At 51.7% G+C, this 18,685-nt stretch overlaps 1 protein-coding gene across 22 annotated transcripts in view; it reads left to right on the forward strand.

Moving 5' to 3' along the window:
• The window catches only part of Zmynd8 (zinc finger MYND-type containing 8), a 111,586-nt gene that overhangs the window by 43,073 nt on the left and 49,828 nt on the right, over positions 1 to 18,685 (forward strand). For 16 of the 22 annotated variants that reach the window (XM_071609024.1, XM_071609023.1, XM_071609027.1 and 13 more), the window contains 6 exons: positions 1,723 to 1,871; positions 8,070 to 8,288; positions 11,157 to 11,270; positions 13,228 to 13,320; positions 14,424 to 14,511; positions 16,831 to 16,886. In XM_071609024.1, coding sequence (XP_071465125.1) covers positions 1,723 to 1,871; positions 8,070 to 8,288; positions 11,157 to 11,270; positions 13,228 to 13,320; positions 14,424 to 14,511; positions 16,831 to 16,886 — 719 coding nt within the window. The remainder of the gene's footprint in view (positions 1 to 1,722; positions 1,872 to 8,069; positions 8,289 to 11,156; positions 11,271 to 13,227; positions 13,321 to 14,423; positions 14,512 to 16,830; positions 16,887 to 18,685) is intronic. The other 6 variants (XM_071609030.1, XM_071609033.1, XM_071609025.1 and 3 more) reach the window with 2 other exon arrangements.

An 18,685-nucleotide genomic window follows, 5' to 3' on the forward strand; every position in this document is an offset into this window, starting at 1 on the left:
GTTGTCCAGTTCTGGGCACAACCCACGGTGGATGAGTGGGATCCTCTTGTTCCCGCTCTGCTCCAGGAGGGGACCCTGGAGCCAGGCAGCGTGGAGAAAGTGAGTTTTCCAGTCAGACAGTGGAGAGGACCCTTCTGGGAATGCCCTTTTCCCTGGGGGACGGTCCCTACTCCCGGAGCCTGTGCCGGGTTCTGTCTTTTAGCTTTCTCACTAACTAGCTCCTGTGCCTCGGGGGCAACCCTTTGGGCTTTCTGGGCCTCCACTTGGTGTCTGTGGGATGCTCCCCCAGACCCTGGGCTCTTCACCCTCAGGACACCTGTGGTTAGCATTGAATTTCCTCTCATCACTGGTCTGCTCATCATTGGTTCAGAACTTTCTGGAAGCCTGGTGGTGAGGCAGGAGAGTCCGCTCATTGTCAGGCCTTGTGCACCTGCTAGAGGCTGCCTGCCCGCCCTCCCAAATCAAAGGGAGGCCTTGCATTCGGTGATGTTGGACCAGTCCCCCTCCCCTGAAGGCGGGAGATGGTGCAGGGTGATGTGCGTGCTGAGACTTGCCCGGTGGTGAGCTGCAGGAGGAACATCTTTGGAGATCGTCATCTTCCTGTATCTCACATCCCGTCCCAGCCCGGTGCGCGGGGTGTGCTCTCTGCTCTCCGCTCTCCTGTGTCTGTCACATCCTTTTGCTCTTCAGGATGTCAGCTGTCCCAAGCTGCGCCACTATTGTCCATAAGCCGAGGAGGCCACCTTGGGGCATGGGATGGACTCTGGTCCTTGCAGGTGAAGACTGAATGGACGGTGGTAGAAGGATGCACTGAGACACTGACTGGGAGGGAGGCTGGAAACGAGGGGGGTCTGGTAAGAGGGGGGCTGGTACTTTTCAGGCGAGAATCAATAAGAATGTAATTTGTATTGATTTCTTGGGAGGAAGGTTTCAGAGTGCCCACTGCTGACAGCCGGGAGAACTTTCCGGTGGGCAGGGTCATTCTTTTTACCCCTTCTGTTTTGTCAGCTGTGAGCATACACAGCAGCGCTCCTTTTCTGCACAGAGCAAGGTGCTGTCGTTGCCCTGGTGTGTGGCCTTGGTGACCTGCCTTTCATCGTTTCCTGATTGGCCATTTTTGTGGGTGTGGAAAAGGACTTCTTGGGCATGCGAACAGCGCGGGTGACTATGTGACGGCTCCTAGGAGCTTGGTTGCGGCCTTGTCAGCAGGGACACAGTCGGGACCGGTGATGAGTGTGCAAGGTGGAGGCTCATTCCCACCCCGATGTGGGATTGTTGCTCACTTTATCTGGTGTCGTCACGGCCTGTGGGCCATGAACTTTTTTTGTTTTGGCAACCAACCAAGATTTCATAAAAATATCACGTGGGAGTGGAGTGTGGTGGTTCATGCCTGTAATCCCAGCTCATTGGGAGGCTGAGGATCATAAGGTCAAGGTCAGCCTGGGCAAGACCCTGTCTCAAGATAAAATTTTAAAAAAGGGTTGGGGATGTAGCTCCGTGGCAGAGTGCTCCTGGGTTAAATCCATAGTACCCCCCCCCAAAAAAAAAGTCATGCGCATCCTTGACGACAACAAAAAGGGGGGCAGGTATATTCTAGGAGGAGGAGTATACCTGCAAATGACCTTGAGTTTGGGGAAAAATGCACCCCATCACACTCTCCCTCCTGTGGGACCCTGGCCACCCTGGTGCTTTAAAATGTGTGGTCCTGTGTGTCTCTTTCAGATCCTGGCTCTGCAGACAGAATAGCCCAGAAAAGAAAGTTCCCCAGCCCCCCACATTCTTCCAATGGCCACTCGCCGCAGGACACCTCTACAAGCCCCATTAAAAAGAAAAAGAAGCCCGGCTTACTGAGCAGCAACAGCAAGGAGCAGGTAAGGCCGCGGCCGGGCGCGGCGTGGCACGGGCCGCCAGCGGACAGCCGTGCTCCGCTCCTCGGGGCCAGGCTTGGCATCTGTTCAGCAGGCTGCCCTGGCGCTGCCTGCCATTTGCATGTGCAGAAAGGGCAGCGCAGAGGGGCTGTGTGAGGTTTCCAGGGGTTCTCAGATCTGTTTGGGGACAGAGCAGTGACCCAGAGGAGATGAGGATATTGTTCTCGGGGCTGGGGCTTCTCCCTGGCTTCACGTTGTCGTACTCTGAGGACTGTTTTCCCGGTGGCCTGAGGATCTCCCCTGCTGACCAGTGCTGGGCGACACAGCTCCCTGCCGGTCTCGTTTTCTCATCTGTAAAATGAAGGGTGTGGGCCCCTGGTAGAGGCATGGCCCAAGGGTCACCTCCCCTTCTCCTGAGCACAGGCTCCCCGTCCCGTCCCCTTGGCTGACAGGATTGTCAGAGGCTGGGAAAACCTCTTCACCACCCTGAGTCTCATCTAGAGAACCTTCTGGCTCTAAAATTCTCTGGTGCAGCTTAGACATTCCAAATAGGGGACGTGAGAGCACTGTGGACTCACTGGCGGAAGTGTCCACCCCTGTGTGGACTGCGAGGTCAGGGGGCCTTGAGTGGTTCTTGAGCTGCGGTTCCTGGCGGCCTGCTCATCTGTTCTGTGCTCTGTCGGGCACTGGAGTGGGCCCTGGGGATGGAGGGTCGAATTAGACGAGATTGCTGCCTTCACGGGAAGAGCCCTGCCACGCTAAGTGCCCGGCCTGGGAGAGGCGTGTGTCCAGCGCAAATCTATTTTCATTCTCAAAATTATAGAGCGAACTGCCAGCTCTGCCTTTGGCCCTGTGACTGTGGGCACGTGGACCTCCGTGGGTCTGGTTTCCTTGTTCACGGAATTGGGCGTCCTGGCGCTGCTGCTCAGGCCCCGGGGCTGTCGTGGAGACTCATGGAGCTAATGGACACAGGGCAAGAGCAGAGTGTGATTTGACATTCGACCTGGGAGGCAGGCTGTTTCTGTGGCAGTGTCCTAGACCCCGCGGTCTGCTGCCGACACAGTCACGTGTGGTTTGTGAGCCCTCGAAATCGACCAGTGTCAGGGAGCAACTTGGTCTTTTCCATTCTGTTTAAAGTGACGTGGCTGCCTGTGGCTGGTAGCTGCCTCGTCAGTTAGGGATCCCATCGGAGGAGGAGCAACTGGGGGTCCCACGTGTGTTTTCAGGGGCTCTTGGAAAAAATACTTGGGGAAATAAAAAGCGTTGATGATGATACCGAAGCAGTGTTTGCCCCATGTCACCTGCTGTTGCAAACATTTGTGTCAGTCTGAATGTTTGTGCCAGGAATGGCCGTGTGCGTCACATTTTACAGTTGAAAACACAGAGATTGAAATGCTCTTTCTGTCCCAGAAGCTGGTGAGGACCTGCTGCAGTTGCCCCGGAGCCATCTCAGAGCTATTAGAAAGAAAATGGCGGTCAGATAACCCTCAGCCCTTAATTAAGCCACCAGTTTGGCTTCCTGAGCCAACACTCCCTTTCCAGTTCCTAGGGAGTCCTGAGAGCAGATGTCCTTCCTGGCCGGAAGCTGTCCTTTCCTGTCCCCTCCCTCTGCCCGTGCACCCATGCACACCCATGCACACCCACACACACCCACTGTGGGAGTCCCCACTGTTCTCTAAGAATTTGCTCACAGTTCTTTCTCTGGAAGCTAATCCGCTCCGGTATTTGCTGCTTTGCCTTCTTACCCTGTGTGAAGACCGTTTCTGTGGCACAGAAACCTCATGACCAACTGATGTGTCTGTAAGTTGGTGTCCCCTGCTTTGGACTAGCAGCCTCAGAGAAGGAGCCAATGTGCAGGGCTGTTGTCACCTCAGGGCCTGACACAGGGTGAGATGTAGAAGGCACTCGGCCATGGACACAGCAGAGCCAGGGCGGGGGACACAGGGCCTGAGCACACTTCCTGTCCTCTCCAGTATCCACAGATGGGGGAGGTGCTCCTCTTGGACACAGGATCCTTCCAGTTCACTGCATCTGGGGGACTCACCGGGTGGCCACATTAGTGGCCTTCTCTTTGAGCTTCTGTTATGTCCTAAAACAGGGTTTTGGACTAGAACATCCTAAGGTCCATTGCACGTTTGCATTTCTGATCCAAACCTCCAAGGCACAAAGGCCCAGAGACTTTTGTTGGCAAAGATGGAGCGACCTTCACTGAAACTGGAAGATGTCCCTGACCTTTGACCCTGTCATTCCTAACAGCATTTTTTTAAATGCTGGCAGAGTAGGGCCAATATTCTTCATGTGCAATCTCTGTTTTCCTCATAGGGAACTTACAAGAAACACTGGATACCTACTGTTTTTTTTTTTTTTAATATTTATTTTTTAGAAGTGGTTGGACACAATACCTTTATTTTGTTTATTTATTTTTATGTGGTGCTGAGGATCAAACCCAGGGCCTCGCACGTGCTAGACGAGAGCTCTGCCGCTGAGCCCCAGCCCCGGCCCCTGGATTCCTCCCTCTCCTTTCCCTCCCCTTCCCCATATGTTGGTTTGACCAATATGTCATGATTTCTGTCAGTCACCAACCTGAGGATCGTGAGATTTCAAATAAAAGCTTGCATTTCTGTGTTCTTATAAACACTAAGTGTCTTAGCTGTTTGATTGATTGGCTGTGACAAAGCACCATGGGTGGGTGACCTACCAACAGCAGGAATTTCTGGAGGCTGAAGTCCGAGATCAGGCGCCATCACAGTTGAGTTCTGTGATAGAGGTGTGATAGAGGGTGTCCTGTGGTAGAGGGCGAGGGCCTCTCTGGTATCCTCCTGGATAAGGCCCATTCATCAGTGCTCAGAGGCACCGCCTTCTAGAAGATACCAACTTGGGAATTTTGAGGGAGACACAAAGATTTAGACCGAAGCACTCAGCAGAATCCAGCATCAGCCAGGGCTGAGTAGACTCTGCCCTGCAGACGCTGGGCTGAGCTGGTGTCAGCCTGCAGCCCCACTCCCCACCCCTCCCTAGAGTGTCACTAGCAGTCAGCTCTGCTCAACCCTTCCACCTCTGGGGGGAGGGGGCGGGACTTTTGACCTATGTCTCCCCGCCCCCAGGTTTTTTTCTGTTTCCAGTGTTCTGAAAGAAAGCCATTCTGGCCTTGTAAAAAACAGACCATGCATTTCCATTTTTGATGGAGACCTGTGATTATCAAGAGCTGAGCCAAGTTTAAGTGCAGCACTTTTTTGTCTCTTTTTCACGTATTGGGAGTTCAGGACTTTTAGAGGGAGGCTTTCTGTTCTTTTTTTTTCTTTACTTTTTTCATTCTGTGGTGGTACTCATCAGACCCAGGGCCTTCTGAAGGCTGAACATTTGTTCTAATACTGAGCTGTATCCCCAGGAGGAGTTTAAAAAAATTTTTTTAAAAATTTTTTTGGTATTGGGGATTGAATCCAGGGACGCATAACCACTGAGCCACATCATCCCCAGCCATTTTTAATATTTTATTTAGAGACAGGGTCTCCCTGAGTTGCTTAGGGCCTCGCTAAGTTGCTGAGGCTGGCTTTGAACTTGGGACCCTCCTGCGTCAGCTTCCTGAGCCTCTGGGATTACTGGTGGAGCACACCTACCCCAGGGCGGGGATTTAAGAAGAGCTTTAAAATACTTTATTTTGTGCTGGGGACGTACCTCAGTGGTAGAGCTATTGCCTGCCATATAGGTGGGTTCCCTGGGTTCCCTCCCCACTATCAAAAAAAAATAAAATAAAATAGAAAAACCTCAACCCACAAAAACACAAACTAGCACTTCTCACAGCAGTCCTTGCTTGGAATAGGCAGCATATTAACCGCTGGAACAGTTGGTGGGGACCCCATAGGTTGGCGTGGGCTCTGCCCACCATCCCACTCACGTCCAGGCTGGTGAGGGTTCCTCACTCCGGGGTCCGGCTGGTTCCAGGGCTGTGTGGCTCTCACGGGCTTTGCAGTCAGCCCCACTCCTTTGCAAATGCAGGACAAAAGCTGATGCAGGTGCTGTCACTCATCTGTGCCACCTGAGTGGCCTCTGCAAGCATTGGAGCTTGTGGCCTCCACTCTACCACACAAGTGCAGGTCCAGAGCACCCGTGCTCGGGTGGATGTAGACGAGGTGTTGGCGACTGCTGCCTGTGGCCCAGGAGCCTGTTTTTATAAAGTTTTATTAGCACACAGCTCTGTGGCTGCACTGCATGGCCAGAGCTGAGCACTGTCAGTAGAGACCGAGTGGCCTGCCAGGCCTCACCTCTTTGTAGAAAGCGTTTGCCGGCTCTTGGTGTGCACGAAGAGATTCCAGAAGTGAACAGAAGGGTCTTTCCCACTCTTCTTGTCATGCCAGCCCATGGAAGGGCAGAGAATAAGAACATGTGCTCTCAGGACCTGTAACTGTCCCATGATATCACAGGCTGTAACCTGCCTGCTTGGCTGCTTCCCTGTGGGGAAGAAAAAATCATAACTCATTTTGCCTGAAATGATTTGCTTTTAAAAGTGTTCCATGTTTGTTATCAGATTATTTTTATGGAGCAGGTAACACTTACAAGCAGCAGATAAGGAAAGGATCTGAGTGACAGGTGATTAATCAGACAGCTGGTTCTCAGCACCCAGGGCTGCCCCAGGAGAGGAGGGAGTCTGGAGACTGGGACAGCCACCCGGGACAGTGGGGGATGGGCTAGTGACGGGGTGTGAGAGAAACTTCATGCTGAAGGATCAGTCACCTGGCTTCTGCTCAGTCCCCAGCATCAAGAAAACAAAAACAAGGCCAAAAGGATCCGGCTTGTGTTTGACGGTAGACATGGTTGCAAGTAAGGGAGGTTCGCGGTCACACTGCACTCTTCCTGTTTTATTATCATTGTTATTTTTTGGTAGTGGGGATGGGACCCAGGGGTGCTGAACCCTGAGCCACATCCCTATCCCTTCTTGTGCTTTATTTATTTATTTATGGTGCTGGGGATTGAACCCAGGGCCTTGTGCATGCAAGGCAAATACTCTACCCACTGAGCTGTATCCCCAGCCCCCTTTTTATGTTTTATTTTGAGACAGGGTCTCAGTAGTCCTGAGGGCCTTGCTATGTAGCTGGCCTGGCTTTGAACTTGTGATCGTCCTGCCTCAGCCTCCTGAGGCTCCTGGGATTATAGGTGTGCACCACCACACCTGGCCCCAGCCCTTTTTAAAACAAGTTTTTTGAGACAGGGTCTCACTGAGTTGCCCAGGCTGTCCTCGAACTTGATCCTCCTGCCTCAGCCTCCCGAGTTGGGGTTACAGTTGTGCGCCAAGCTTTCTCGATCACACCGCTAGTTACCGGGCTGTTTGATGCTTCCCGTGGACTTGATCATAGGTTTAAATAGGATTCCGTATTGGAGGGTGATGGCTGTTTTCCTAATGAGTTTCTTCTGAGTGATTTTATGTGTTTGGAGGATGGCTTTCCTGTATTTCTGGTGTCCCTGGACCTGCCACCAAGTCATCTTCCTGTGTTGTTTGTAATGAAGGCTGAGGCTCTCTGGCAACTCCAGGGGCCTAAAGTGTTCAAGAGACGTGACTTGAGGAAGGTTCTTGTTGGTTCATGACTTTGTGCCTTGGGGATGGCCTTAAAAATGGAAGATCATTTTTTGGTCACTCAAATCCAATTGCTATATTCTCTAAGTGCCTACAGTATGAAGACTCCCAGGGCAGATTGCACATTTTTTTGGTTGGCTTTGTAAACGTGAACTTGTGTACGTTGGGCTCTTAACCATGGGGACGACATTGGTGATGGTGGCACCGTGTTAATTCCATACATTCTATCCTCTCATTTGAACACAGCCCCATAATCCCGTGACGTTAGATAACTCACCTTCATTTTACAGATGAGAAAACTGAGGCCCAGAGGTGGGGAGACCCGTCCAAGGTCATGGGGCTGTTTAGCGGTAGTTAAAATTTGTACCTACGTAGGCCAGGGCCACCTGGTGACTCTGAGACACTAGTGTTCAGTCTATGGCCTTTTAAAATGGGAGGGAGGAAAGACCCTCATAGTTACCCAATGACCTGCTAATGTTGTGGACAGTAGAGGAACCGCAGCTAGCTCGACTGTTTAGCAGATGTGAAATGCTGTGATTTTCTTGTGTTGTTATTGATGTACTTGTTCAAATTCCTGTTGAGAATGCACATTTGTTTTGAAACCAAACCTGTCTTTCTTGCCTACATTTCAGTCAGAACTAAGACATGGTCCGTTTTACTATATGAAGCAGCCACTCACCACAGACCCTGTTGATGTTGTACCGCAGGATGGACGGAATGATTTCTACTGCTGGGTTTGTCACCGGGAAGGCCAAGTCCTTTGCTGTGAGCTCTGTCCCCGGGTTTATCACGCTAAGTGTCTGAGACTGACATCGGAACCAGAGGGGGACTGGTTTTGTCCTGAATGTGAGGTTAGTTCCCAACGAATGAATACATTACCTGCTTCGTTTCCTCTCTCTTCTCTTCCTTTGACTTACAAACTTTCCAATAACCCAGATAAGGGGAAAAGAGACACTTCTTGCCTCCCACCCGCTCTGTCCTGGCCACCCCCCTTTTGGTCCAGCATCTGCCCCTGGCTGCGGTCCTGCAGCTCTTGGAGAAGTGATGGAATATTGTCTGGGTTCTTCTCGAGTCTTTGAGTCGCTTCGAGCTCTGCCGCTGTCTGCTCCTTCTCGAATGCCCGTCTTACACGATAACTTTTGAACCCGTTGACAGTTCACACGATCTGAAACGCTCTCGCACAGCTTCTCTTGGGTGTGCCCTGCTGCGTCATGGGATCAGCAGCCGCCGCCGACCTGGGACGCCCAGTTTGGGTCCTGTGTTCTGGGTGGTGGCCGTGCCATCTGAGTCTTTCTTTCATGCAACAAGTATTTCTAAGGGAGATCGGATAGTGCTCAGAAAAGTAGGCACGGATCACTTTCCTTTTAACAGAAAAGGACAGAAGAGAAAATCAAGTTAGAAATAATGAGTTTGAAGAAAGCTGCAAACTGAAGATGGGGAGTAGGGAGTTCAGGAGCCGCAGGGCGTTGCATTTTAAATGTCCAGGCCTGGAAGGCCCCCTGAGATTTGAGAAGGAGCTGATGGAGGTGGGCCCTGCTGTCTGGGGGAACCTTCCGGGCAGGGGTGCGGCCTGGGCAGAGCAGGGGAGCAGTGAAGGCAGCATAGGCTTCATGGGTAGCCAAGAGCTGTCCGAAGCCAAGCTCCCGCTCTTTATTAGACCAGTCCCTGGACTTGCAGGGTTCTGAGGCGGCATCTGTTCTTGGCCACTCTGGACTAGGAGGCTCTTTCGAATGCTGAAAAGGAGAGTCATCTGAAAGTCACTTAGAGCAGAATGTCTCTTGGATCCCAAGGCACGCTGGCCTCAGATCTCACATGAAGACACGTCTGGGGAGCCGTGGCGGGGCTGCCCGGGTGTCTTCTGTGGAAAAGAAAACAAGTCACAGATAGTGTCCCTGCCACCACTTCTGTGCAGGGGAAGGAGGAAAATAGAAAATAGGTGAAAAGAAATCAGGCATCGAGTCGGTCTGGTGACGACCCTGGGGTGGCACTCTGCCTCCAAAACGGCTGGAAGATGGCTGCTGGTTCCCTTGGTCACTCTTCTACGGAGACAGAGGTGGGCTGGGCGTGTTTGGAGCCAGGTCTGGTTCTGCTACACCCAGAGCGCCACCTGGAACCTCCACCGGTGTCCCTTGGTCCTAAGCGACTGTTCCCATTTGTTTTATCCCATTGCAGAACAGGTAGTGGTTCCCCTGGGACGCCTCCTCTGCAGGGAGAGCTCCTTCGAACTGTGCCTAAAGCGGTGGGGTTTATTGTCAGCATGTGTGGGAAGGGCCCAGAGATGGGGCCGTCCCAGCTGGTGCCCAGTCAGGCCCTTTCCATCTCATCCTGAGACCACGTGTCCCCCTCAAGGCCCTAGGTGGGCTCCAGTAGCATGTGTGATAGACAAGAGTCCTAGTCTAAGAGGAAGACACTTCTGGCATCTCTTTGTCAAGCAGAAGGATTTTATCCTCATTCTCCAGCTGATTTACCCTGGCCTCAGGGTGAGCTTCCGATCCTCAGTTCCTATGCAACAAAGGCTTCCTAAGGGCTTCATGTAGCACTTCCAGGCGGTGCCAGCCAGGAGGAAGGAGCAGGGGGTGAGGGAGTGAGGGACAGTTGGGCATGTAACCCGAGTGTTCTCCTTGGGTGGAGCCCAGCATCAGTCTGGAATTCAAACCATCAGGAGTTCTGCGTGCACGATCCACAGCCTGATTTTCTTCCAGGGTCGCCTGGTAAGGCAAGACTAGCTCTTCAGGCTCTGGTAGCCCAGGAATGAGATGCGTGCATCGTGCAGCCTTTCTAACTTCCTAGTGACTCTTGGGTGGTCCTTCTCCTCAACAACCAGCCAGACACATCTGAGAGTTCCCAGAGAAGTGAAGAGTGGAAACAGTCCAGATTATCCAAGAACACTTATCCGCGCTCCTTCCACAGATGGCTGAGGAACATTTCATGACTTAGGAGCGGACGCTATTTTTGTTGTTGCTGGGACATGGGCCTTTGAATCCCCGAGATATGGTATCACAGTCCCATGGCAGAATCCACTTTCCGTCATCTCTCTCTGTCTCCTCTTTGATGGGATTTTCCCTTATGAAATGACATCTCTTGCCTGTGTGGACAGACAGGTAGATTCTGCCCTTTGGAAATGTGCCCATGAATCCCAAGAGAGTTCACATCAGTGCTGATGAACAATGGAGTCCTATTAATTATTAGTCCACTCCACCCCTGGGTTCTTCCTGCAGGGAGCCTGTCTCTTGCCATCAGACAGTGCTGGGCCACGTTCCTGCACGATAGCTCTGACTCTCAAGAGGCTCGAGATTAGCAGCTGATGATAGTTCATCTTGTGAGGAGATCCCCCCCCCCACCCGAATGCATCGGTGACCTTCCCATTCACATCCCCTTCTTGAGAACCAAGGTTGGGATAAGGATGCTTTTCCAGATTCCCATCTCCCCCAACCTCCCCCAGATCCTGTCGTCTCCCTGAGCTGGAGACACTTCCTTGTAAGGTAGTCAGTGGGTGGTTGCTTTCTAATGTCTACCCACAGATCCAGTATATTTTGGTCTGGTAGATTGGAGTCCTTGCCAAGGGAAACAGCTATTCACATTTAGATGGGAATCTCTTTTTATGTGTATGTTAAAAAAAAAAAAAAGAAAGAAAAGAAAAAGTAGAAGGAGAATAAACCCGTGGCTCTGTGATTTTCTTTTTTCTAACCGGATGTGTGTGTATGATTTTTGACTCGTAGAAGATTACAGTAGCAGAGTGCATCGAGACCCAGAGCAAAGCCATGACAATGCTCACCATTGAACAGCTCTCCTACCTGCTCAAGTTTGCCATTCAGAAAATGAAACAGCCAGGGGTAAGAGGATCGGTCCGCCGGTGTAAGCGTAAATGAAGATAAGACTCCGTTTAGTTCTGTTAGCAGCTTTCCGCGTTGCTCGTCGGCTTTGCTTTTCAGATCCCTCTCCGGGCTCTTTGGACTTGTCTTGTGTGTCCCCATTTTAAATCTGTCAAGTAAACATCAGGTACGGTGACATCCAGTGAGTTCTCTGTAGTGAGCTCTCTGTGTCCCCACGGGGTCCGGTCCTCAGCGGGGCCTTAAAGTCCTGATGGGTTGAGAAGTAGAACTTCACAGCCCCCTGGCCCCGAGGGCTGCGTGCTCCCTCCCTCAGCCTGGATGAATTCCGCTTCAGGGAGAGGAGGGCGTCCCAGTTTATTTATAACTGAGGTCTGGTGTGGAACCAGGGAGATTTCCATAATGGGTGAGAATTTGGTTAGTTCCGTCAATTGTGAAATGAGTCCTGCTGCACAGCCTCTGCTACTTTTGCTTGGCTGTGCCTCACATGGCACCCTGCTGGGAGGGCCCGCCATACCCTAGGTGTGTCTGTTGTTATTATGATAGTTTTCAGGAAAATGGCAGAGGAATATCTTCTGTCAAAAATAATATGATGATACAATGGACATATTAGGACTCTGTCTCCCTCCAGATGAATCTCAAGAAACTGAAGGACGGGTCCCTCCTTTCTGATTTGCCCAGAGCACCCTCTGTGCTGTCCTTGGGTTTGCTTTCTAAGTCAAGGGCATATGCAGTAGCCGAGTATCTCGCTGCTTTTAGTGACCACTGTGGTTTTGTTTCTTTAAACAAATAAAAGTTTTGCTTTGAGAGATTCTGAAATTTGATATGATGATGAAATTTAAGATGTGCCAGTTAGATATTGAAGTAGTTACCTATTTATCTCTTGAATTAAATCTCAATCAATGGAAGCAAAGCTGTGCTAGTAGCTTTAGTTTAGTTAAAAAACAAAAATCTTGGGCCAGGGACGGAGCTTGCCTAGTATGTATGAGGCCCTGGGTTCAATCCTTGGAACCATAAAAAAAGAAAAAAAAATCTTTAAAATCTTTTTTTTTACTGTGGAGGAATTGAACGTGACCTACTATTTACAAAAAGAACAGAGTATGTAGATTTGTTAGCTCTGTCAAGTTTTAAACCAAAGGACAAATAGAAGAAAGCTTTACTTTCTCACTCTGTTTGATGTAAAGTCGCCGATTTTGTTGAAACCTCCATTCTGGAACCCGGGGCCTGGCACACGCCAGGCAAGTGCCTTTCCCATGAGCCATACCCCTGCTCTGGAGCATTTTTTAAATTTACAGTGGTCAAGCTTTCATTCTGGATTAAAGTGAACACAGGTGATTGCAAAAGGAAATCTGTTCCGATTCTTTGGTTGGGTATAATTTGGTATTTAATTAAATCTTTGGATTTAAAAAGAAAAGAATTACTAAGTAAATACCACCCAGCCATCTTGAGCTGAGTCAAGTTAGAGCTTAAGCAAATGGGTGAAGACTTTTTGCACACTTCTTGTACCGAAGGCAATTTGACCTCTGAAAAGAGGAACGGAATCTCACTGTCTAGATTTCCCATCGTATCAGAAACACCTGTTGGCACCCAAGAGACTTTGTCTGATGTGTCATCTTTAGGTGTGAACACATTTCCCCCTCAAGTCACTTTTGGTGATGAGTCCTCTAGGGTGTGGCCTAGCTCTAAAGTGACCCCTGGTGTGTTGGGACTCTCAGCCTCACTGGAAGGGGACAGAACCTGCTACTTGGGTGTATGTTGATAGCGAAGCAAATAACAAAACCCCAAGCAGTTCATCTGGGCCCAGGATCACCAACATCCAGGCAGCCTGGGACGGTGGCCAGTGGAGCTGCCCGCGGCCTCCTTCCTGGCAGTCTTGGAGAGGCTCTCTTCAGCTTCTCGGTCCCATGTTGGCTGAAGCGTGGTCTTCCTGGCCTGTGCATGTGTACCTTTTCTCTTACAGACAGATGCATTCCAGAAGCCCGTTCCCTTGGAACAGCATCCCGACTACGCAGAATATATTTTCCACCCCATGGACCTTTGTACACTGGAAAAGGTTGGCCTCCGCCGCAGAGCCTCCCGTGCTGGCCCCCGGGTGTGGAGATGCCAAGGCAGCCCCTCACTTCCAAGTTAGATCAGTTTTATTTGGAGAGAAGAACTCTTGGTCCGCTCACTTCCTTTCCCCTGTGACGTCCTTCCGGGGGTTGAGGGGGGCCCTGGGAGATGTGCTCACTGCTCTTCTGGGAGTGATTCCAGCTTCTACCTGAAAGAGCCGTACTTCTAGGAATTAGCGATTTGATCGATTTCGCGCCTTACGTCCTCTTCTCTTTCTTTTGGAGGTGCTAATGAGAGCAGCAGGAAGGAAGAAGAGAACATTTAAGTAGCTGGGAAACCTCCAGATTAGCAATAAGGACGTGGCTTCTTAGAATCGGCTTCTCAGCCGATAAGGCTATTTTGTTAATGCCCGGAGGTGTTTTTCCGAGTTCATGCTAAAATTCCATGGTGAAAATTATATTTGTAACACTTTAGATTGCGCACACCACCATGGTGCTGATCGCAAACCATTAACTCAGTATGGGTAATGAAAAGTATCCATGAAGAGGACACATTGCTGGGTGTGTTGGTGCACAACCGACATCCCAGTGACTCAGGAGGCTGAGGCAGGAGGATCGCAAATTCAAGGCCAGCCTCAGCAACTTAGTGAGACCCAGACTCAAAATGATATAAAAAATGAAAAGAAAGACTGGGGATGTGGCTGAGTGGTAGAGTGCCCCTGGGTTCTTCCCTAGTAGTCCCACCAAAGAAGAATGAGGATACATCTTTCATACTGTTGGCATAGTGTTGTGTGAAGTGGGGATGGTGATGTGTGCTTCCTTGAGTTTTCAGGAGGCTCATGTGAGACCTGTCTTTATAATAAATACAAATAGAGAAATCGATCTCTTCTTGGAAGGAACCTCTTAACAAATGACAGCAGCGTTAAGATGAGAAAATTCAAGTTCCTGTAATGAATTCAGTGGTGCATTTTTTAAAATAGGGTCATAGATCTCACAATAATAGGATCATGGGGAATGAGTGGTGGTGAGCGGATGGTGCGAGGGGCAGGTGGATCTGCTCGGGGTGGAGCCACTGCTTACTGTGCCCCGTGGCTTCTCTTCCCAGAACGCTAAAAAGAAAATGTACGGCTGCACGGAGGCCTTCCTAGCTGACGCCAAGTGGATCTTGCACAACTGCATCATTTATAACGGGGGTGAGTGGCTGCGTGGCGCCCGGAGAGGGCACCCCGCACCTGGTGCGCGCTCTGCTGCCCCTCGCGAAGAACCGGGCTTCAGAGTCGAGCATCAGGCTTCGGGGGACCGAGGACACTGTGTGCGCATGGCCGTGGCGTGTGAACGGGGCCAGGGCGACGTGCACGGTAAGGCGTGAGCCGACGTCCGCGGCTCCGTGATGCGTGGTGTGCGCTCTCACGGTCCTCTCCAAACTCCGTAATTGAACGGAGGTGGAAATGTCAGGGAAATGCGCAGGTTCATGAGCACGTTCAGTGACTTGGACGAGCGCAGGGCCACACCTCAGGTCAGGTGGAGGCTTCGCAGTCACCTCTTTCTGCCGGAGCTCTGCTCTCCCTCTCTGGCCTAGAGTTCCAGATGGACGGGGCTGGGGGTGCTCTCGGTGTGGGGGCGCACACCCTGCGTTGGGATTTGGCGTAACTGAGGATCGCGCCTTTGTAGTTGCCAGGTGATCTTTCCCGTGGTCAGCACGCCGAGGTCGGTCCCTTCCCCTGGTTAATGATGGACGTTCCGGTGGTCTCCATCTTTGGGCTGTTGTAGAGGAAGCTGCCGGGGACTCCTGTGGTGCCCGTGGTCTGGGCAGGTGTGCCCGTGGCTCTTGGCTGTCTGGTGCTGCACCATCGAGTGGGTCATCTTCATGAGCACTCTTGTCCCAGTGCGTGCACAGAGCTCATGTCAGGGTGCTCCACGGGCAGACACGTGATGTCCAGCGTCCCACATCCTGGCCCTGCCTGGCTTTTTGACGAGGCCGTTCTTGGGTGACGTGAAATGTCTCCTATGACACCAGGGGCTTTGATTTGCCCTTTCCCCATGGCCAGGGACTGAGTGGTCATTTCATGTACTTCACAGTGATTTGTGTGTTGGGGTGAAACCCCCCGACTGTTCACTTCAGCTGGGCTGTTGCACTCTGTGGCTCGCTGCCGGAGCCCTTTATGTGCTGGATCTAGTGCTGACGGTTGTGTGTTTGTGGATGTGGAGGATGGAGGAGAATTTCCATCTGATTTTCCTCTGGGCACCTTCCTTAAGGTTCTTTTCTGTCTGCCTCTGGCTGGGCGGGTCTCTCCGTGTCTTGCCCACCTGGTGCCCTGGTCTGCAGGTCAGCTTGTGCTTGTGCTGGGTGGTGCCTGTGGCTGACCCTCCACCTGCCTCCGCCTCCCTGGCCTTCCCTGTGCCTCAGCCTCTCGGCCTCTAAGACTCCTTCCCTGAGGCCCAGGTCACTGGAGGTCTCTGTCCTGGGCTCTCTACTGACCTGGCTGCATCACCCAGATTCCCGAGTGGTGCTGTTTGTATGTGCTTGATCTCTGCACCCGGAGGTGACTCCTCCCGGGGTGCGTCTGCCCTTGTTCTCTGCGTAGTGCAGACCCTCAGCCAGCGTTCCAGGGGGGCTCCCTGAGCAGGAGCCCGCATACTGCAGGGCCGGGAGAAAGGGGAGGCGCTGGGCGGTGAGCAGAGAGGCCCACCAAGCATGTGAGAGAGTGAGTGAGTGGGGTCAGGGGAAGGAGAAGACCAGCAGCCGCGGGGATGGGCAGTGGGGTGAGGGGAGCAGGGACTCTCCCGGTTGTTTGGAGAGGCTGCTGTTGGTAGCTCCCGGGGCTTGTTGGTTAGAGGGTCCTCAGACCTAAAGAGTTGGATATCTAGGTCACGTGCGCTTGTGTGTATATGTGTGTGTGTGTGAAATCTCTTTGTCAACAAATGTAAAATTTCTGAAAATATTCTAAGGGTCAAAGAAAGCATGATTTTTTTTTTTTTAACTACCTCATCCCCTGCTTTAGAGCAAAGGTGAGGATTTGGGTTAGACCTGTCCAGGTTTCTTCTTTGTTATGAGTGTCCTGGTGGAAGAACCTGACCTTGGCTTAGTTGATAATTGAGCTTGAACGCTCTTCCCTGCTTTCTGCTGTGGCTACTGGAGATTCTTTGGAAGCCCCTGGCCCAGCCACGTGGTGACGTCCCCGCTGCCTTCTTGGGTTGCTGCAGTCTGGGGTGATGGGTACAGTAAGGCTCCTCTCCAGGACTTTTGAGCCTGTAGAAGATCAACACCTTTTTCAGATATTAATCCATGATCTGGGGAAAGCCACACCAGTTGCTCGGTTTGGGAGATGACCTTGAGGCATCAAAGACTGGTTGGTCTTGAAGGGCGAATAATCGGAACTGACATTAGAAAGCAGAAACTTTGGTCAGCTGCTGGAGGAAAGCGAGCTAAATGTTGTCAGGGGACATGTAACTGCAAGGTGGGGTGTTACAGTGTTTCCGGTAGAATTAATCCTATTTTCTTATTCCCCTAGGAAATCACAAATTGACGCAAATAGCAAAAGTAGTCATCAAAATCTGTGAACACGAGGTATGTGTTTCCCGCCGACCTGTAGACGCGTCCAGAGCTGGGTGCTGGGATCTGAAGGCGCGGTGGGGGGCCCTGGCCACCGTGGGCTTGGTTGCGGGGCCGACCGCGTCCCGTCTCTTGAAGGAAGTGAAGGCGATAGGAGAGGGGCCGCAGTGTGATGAGCGCCTTTGTTTCCCAGTGGCCTCAGGGAGAAGATGCTCCTCTGTGGTTTTCTTCCTGAGGTTCTGGCCACTGCCGGGGTCCTGAGCTCTTTTCCTGGTTGTCACTAGAGCTCGCTGTGTCTGGCCCTGGCTGCATAGCCTGTGGCTTGGAGTCGGTGTCCTTTCTGTCCTCCTGAAGATGAGGTTTGGGTGAAAGGTTCCGTAGGGGGGCCGGGGTGTCCTGGAGTGGCTGTCCTATGGACCCCGGCAGGCTGTGCTGGACCTTTTGGGTCTGTGAGCTGTGAGACTCCGTGTGGTGGGACAAGATGGCAACCAGAGTGATGGGGGGGCGGCGGCGTTCTTTACCAGATCCCTTTGTAAGAATAGCAAACTGAGACCCGTCTTTGTGCATCTGTCCCTTCCTTCCTAAGAGGACCTGCCTGGGATGGCTGGGGAGCATCCACGAGGCACATGCCTCTGTGTGTGTCCACAGAGAGAGAAAGTGAGATTTTCTAAACTGCCTTTTCACTTGAAGTTCGAGTACTTTCTATTTTCTGGGTAATTGAACACATGGGAAGAACTGAATTTTTCCTGGCTGCGTAGTACCCACGGGCATTTTTTGTCATTTGAGTGGAACCTACTTGTGACAGCACTTTACCTAAGGTGACGATGCATGCCGTTGCCCCTCCGTCTTGGGGTGTCCCATCTGCTTCTGATGGTCACTTTGCACAATGTTTAGATACACAGTGACCAGGTCGGAGGATGTGAACAGGGCAGAGGGCTAGGTAGATGCTTCCCGGTTGACTTCCAGAAAAGCGGTTACACCTCACACAACAGCTTGGGAGCGGACAGCGGGGAGGTGGTCTTCCCTCACTGTGGTCACCAGTTTGCCTTTTTTGGATGACAGGTGGCTGTGCGGTGTGCCTCTGGAAGAGCCCAGCAGCTGAGTGGGGTGGGAGGAGATGCCCCCTCCCTTCATTCACTCATGTCTTTGGTCACCAGTTAAGTCAGTTGGTTTTCAGTAAGTGGCCCCTGGCGTGGTGATAGGTGATAAAGAGAAAATCGGGGCTGCTGACGTGGGAGACAGTCGCAGCAGCTCACCATGCGGTGGGGGAGCTTCAGGGCTTGGAGCCTGGTTGCCTGGGTTTACTTCCTGACCCTGCCACCTTGGTGCTGGGCCCTTGGACAGGTTCCTCAACTTCTCTGGGCCTCATTTTCTCCTCCTGAAAAACGGTGGTAAGAAAAATCTCCCCTCGTTGGGCATTGTTGAGTCGATCCTCAGAGAGCACTCAGAAGGCCACAGCTCCCCAAGTCTTCGACAGCTGTTCACTTCTGTGGCTACTGTGTCATCTGGCTCATTCCGTGTTTTTTATTAACCCTGGGGTTGGGTACCGATGGCACCCTTTTCCTTCCGAAGAAGAGGGGAGGATCAGGGAATATGGAGCATCTTTTCCTAAAGTTACTGAGCTAGGAAATGGTGGCAGTGAAGTTGGATCAAGGAGCTTCCTGGCTGTACATTCTGAGTCTGGAAGTTACTCGAGAAGTGTGCTGTCTTCTGCAGGAAAGGGACAGGGAAGGAGTTGGATTTTTGGGTTGTTGTCATTGGAAATAAAGTAGGGATGGTGTGATTAGAAATGGAAGTGGAGCATGGTGTGTTGG

Source organism: Marmota flaviventris, chromosome 2 (assembly GCF_047511675.1).
Source record: "Marmota flaviventris isolate mMarFla1 chromosome 2, mMarFla1.hap1, whole genome shotgun sequence".
NCBI lineage: Eukaryota > Metazoa > Chordata > Mammalia > Rodentia > Sciuridae > Marmota > Marmota flaviventris.